Consider the following 4,133-nt stretch of genomic DNA (forward strand, 5'->3'; position numbering starts at 1 on the left):
TCCAGAGGCTAATTATACCGGTTCCTGTGCTGCCATGTAGTATTTATCTGTATTAATTACTAATCAGCCTTTTAGTGTAACCAGGGATGCACTGAATCCAGGATTCGGTTTCGGGATTCAGCCTCTCAGCAGGTTTCCGATTCGGCCGAATCCTTGTGCCCGAGCGAACAAATCCTAATTTGCATATGTAAGTTAGGGGCAGGTAGGGAAATCACCACAAAATTATTTTTTCCACTCCTGCCCCTAATTTGCATATGCAAATTAGGGTTCGGTTTTCTGCTTTCACCAAGGATTCAGCCAAATCCTAAATAGTGGATTTGGTGCATCCCTAATTGTGACATTTCTATTCTATGTGTTCTGTATATTGTGAGTGGGTTTCTAAGCTCAGTAAATGACAGCAGCACAGAGCATGTGCAGTGAATCAGCAGAAAAGATGATGGGGAGCTACTGGGGCATCTTTGTAGACACAGATCTTTACTGCTAAAGGGCTGTGGTTGCCTTGGGCTGGTACAGAAGCCCAAAACACACACTTCCTTATTTAAGCTTTAGTTCTCCTTTAAACAAATTGTTCCTAACTAATTTGTTAGATAGATCCAGATTGGTGACAATAAACAATCCTATTGGGTTTATTTAATGTCTACATTTTTTTTTTTTTTGCTCACTCAAGGTAGTGTGATCCAAATTACAGAAATCATCCCCAAGCATTCTGGATAATAGATGCTATTCATGTATGGCAAAATTGATTACCAATTACAAAATGTTTTAAATATTTTAAATAGAGATAAGGCACATGTGCAGCTTATGGAAAGATCTTTTACTGGTAAAAACTTTTAGGGTACAGAGAATTTGGATAATAGATCTATTATAGAATTTTAGGCACATTCATTTTTTAATTAAACTTCACATGACTTCATACCAATTTTATACCTGTAACTCAGTCTAATTCAGACTAAAACGGTCACCAGTAGTAAAGAAACAAAAACAAAAAGTGATTACATTTCAGTTATTTTTAATAGAAAAGTAAAAAAGGCACATTGTGTAGTTGTACTTGAACATCAAGTGTATCAATGTAAACCATAATAAAGCAGCATATTCTAGTACATAGGACACTTTTTTTTAAATAAAAGAGTAGTGCTTTAGAACATTCTGCTGCCTGAATCTATTTATAAGAAATATAAAGATAATAACACCACATAACATAGCTGCCATAGCATCAGTAGTCAGGCGATGTGAACAACACAACACTTGGTTCCCAGAGGGAAATTATACTTTTTTGGTTTTGCAAAAAACTTCCTCTCTGAGAGGTCGGGCCTATTCACCCTTTAGTGCAGACCAGCTGCCGATACAGTACGGGGAAAAAAAAAAAGCCACCAGTGCACTTTATACCGTTAATGATTTACGTGCATAAATTCACTACAAAAAAAATAACCTTCAAAAAGCAGAGTGAAATGTATTCCCTTAAAAGCTCCCAAATTGATCAGAATTCCGATTCACTACTGCGGCAATGAGCATTTATCAAGGCGTCACTTTAGCTGGTAGTGAAGGGGTTAACCAGATACAGGCAGTGTCCTAACACCAACTAAAAGCATTTTTTTTTTTTTCTTGTAAAAAAAAAAAAACCAAACATTTTAACATAAAATATTTTGTAAACTTTTAAAATACTTTTGAAGCCTTCATGATTGCAGTACCAGGTGACGCAGCCCCCCCCCAACTTCGGACAATGAAACATCAGCATTCTTCTATGATGAGTTCTTCAGAACTGTACAGTTTCTTTTTCAGAACCTTGAATCCAGGGCTAAGTTTCAGAGATTGTCCAGAACCAGGAACTGGCTTGGTGCTAAAGAGGCCCTGTATTCTAGGCCAGAGTCTGGAGTCCAGTCTCAGCAGTACAGTAAGTTGGAACGTTGGTACAACCGCTTGATCAACAGTTATTTGGGCCACACTGTGGCAGTCCTTGCCATTCTCCACACACAAGTCAATAAGTGCTCCCCTAAGTCCACAAGGTTCACTGTATGCCAAGTGTAGCAGTTCTTGACCCAGATTACACAAAAGCTCATCAGGAATGAGAAGCCTTGAACACCTCAGGGAATTGATTCTGGCTTTGGTCAGGCACCGGTTTATGAGCTTTAAAAGACTGGGGCACAGCTGCTCTCCTTCGGGATCATTCAGAAGCTCAGAGTCTGGTATAGAGATTTCATCCCAAGCATCTAGATCTGAAGAGAAAGAAGTTTTAAAATATGAATAGTTGCCCTGTTCGGTAGCTGCAGGTACAAAGCTCAAATGATCATTAATACCGATTTGGGTGTCACTTAGTTCATGGATCCGATTACAAAAAAATAAAAAGTTACAAACTAGTACCTATTATGAATATTTTAGTCCAGGGGTGCCTAAAAGCTAGATCAGAATCTACCAGTAGACCATTACCTGGTGATCAGTAGATCTCAAGATACTGATATTTATTATGTTAAGGTTACACAAGAAATAGTTGTGTTAAATATAGCAATATACATTCTCATTAATCAATATTTAAGTAATAATCCATGGAACAGAAAGCTAACAATGCTTTTATGGATGTAGATCATAATGGGACAACATCACTAAAAGTAGACCTTGCATTAGCAAAGTATGGGCACTCATGTTTTAATCCATTCCCTTCCCCTTTAGATGGTAAGCTCTTCTGCACAGGGCATGCTTCAACTTTTTTTACAGCGCTGGATGTTATGTATGTAACTTTATATGTATAGCACAAAACACTGTACCATGTTAGCCAGTAGCAAAAATAAATAAAAAAACAAACAAATACAAAAAGTATTGTAGAAGTGATACCTATATTGGCTAAAAATAACATTTTATGGTTAGCCAATATAGGTATCACTTCTACAATACTTTGTGTGTTTTTTGTTTTATTTATGTTATATGTATGTAATCCCTGCGATTTGTACAAGCGCATTTATTTTCCAGCTCTGCGCAATATGTTGGCACTCTAAAAATACATTGAATAGGGGGGTTTCCATACGGTTTGTTAAGTTAAGGAATGCAGTATTTTTAGCACAAGTAACAGCACCCCTAGTGGTCAGGTTGTGTGACAAAGCCTTTGCAGAAAGTATTAGGCAAACGTATATTAAAATGAATTCTATGATCTTCACTAAATTAATAACCGCAATAAAAATGTGCAAAAAATAAGGTTAAACAAAGCAGCACTTACCGCATTCAGAGTAAGAGTTGCTACTGGTGAGAGATTCACAGTCGGAACTGGGCAAACTGGAGCACCTTTGCGCCACATTTGCGCAGTCTTCGCCCCAAAATTGGGATGGAGACTCTTCCTCCAAGATTGGGGGTGGCACGGAGAGAGCAGAGAAGGCGTCCCATCTTGCAGGCATGTTTGGGTTTTGGTCTCAGGAGTGAGTTCAGTGCAACTGGTAAGGACTGCAAGGAACAAAAGGAAAAGACAAGAGAGTCAAGTCAGATGCTGCAGGATGAGGTCAAACACTTCATTCATCTGCAATGGCTGCTGCCTCAGGGTCTGCAATGGCTGCTGCCTCAGGGGCTGCACAACAACAATAACCCCCTCTACAATCAGCATTTCTACTCTCACTCATAGCTATACAATCAGGCAACACAAGGGCAGCTGCTGTTTAGCCTCATATATTCAATATTTCATACAAAAGTCTATGAAATGACATTGAGACCGAGTCTATGAGCGTCTGCTATAGTTTCACCCCCATCAGTAAAAAACATAGTCATAAGTGCGATATAGATACTTACAGTGGAAGGAACTGGCTTGAGGGAAAGTCGCAAGTTATAGAAGTCGGACTCCAAGCTTTATCGGTGAATGAAGTGCAGTTTCAGTGCGTTAGCAGCCTCAAGCACTCCTTTGCTCTTATGGGCTGCTGCTAAGCACAACATATGCAAGTGACCATGACTGGCACTAGCAACTTTCGCTGCCGTTCACTGATTTATATAGGCCGTGAATTAGGCCACGCCTACAAGACGGGGGCTCGACTGAACAATAAGTGAAGTCACCGCCTACCGTGGGAAACAACCAATTAGAAGAGGGCTCACGTTCGCAGCGTTCTATCCTGCCCGGTTACAGCAGTCCTGAGCCTGGGGATAGTGTTGTTAAAGGGATAGTG

General features: G+C 39.5%; 1 protein-coding gene across 1 annotated transcript; it reads right to left on the reverse strand.

The window, feature by feature from the left end:
* Nucleotides 1–1,002: 1,002 nt before the first annotated feature.
* ddit4.S (DNA damage inducible transcript 4 S homeolog) lies at nucleotides 1,003–3,933 on the reverse strand. The gene is given in 3 exon segments (NM_001086322.1): nucleotides 1,003–2,213; nucleotides 3,206–3,426; nucleotides 3,766–3,933. Coding segments are annotated over 2 exon segments (660 nt in total). The 5' UTR covers nucleotides 3,381–3,426; nucleotides 3,766–3,933; the 3' UTR covers nucleotides 1,003–1,728.
* Between the last annotated feature and the right edge of the window lie 200 nt (nucleotides 3,934–4,133).

The sequence above is a fragment of the Xenopus laevis genome, chromosome 7S, assembly GCF_017654675.1.
Source record: "Xenopus laevis strain J_2021 chromosome 7S, Xenopus_laevis_v10.1, whole genome shotgun sequence".
Classification (NCBI taxonomy): domain Eukaryota; kingdom Metazoa; phylum Chordata; class Amphibia; order Anura; family Pipidae; genus Xenopus; species Xenopus laevis.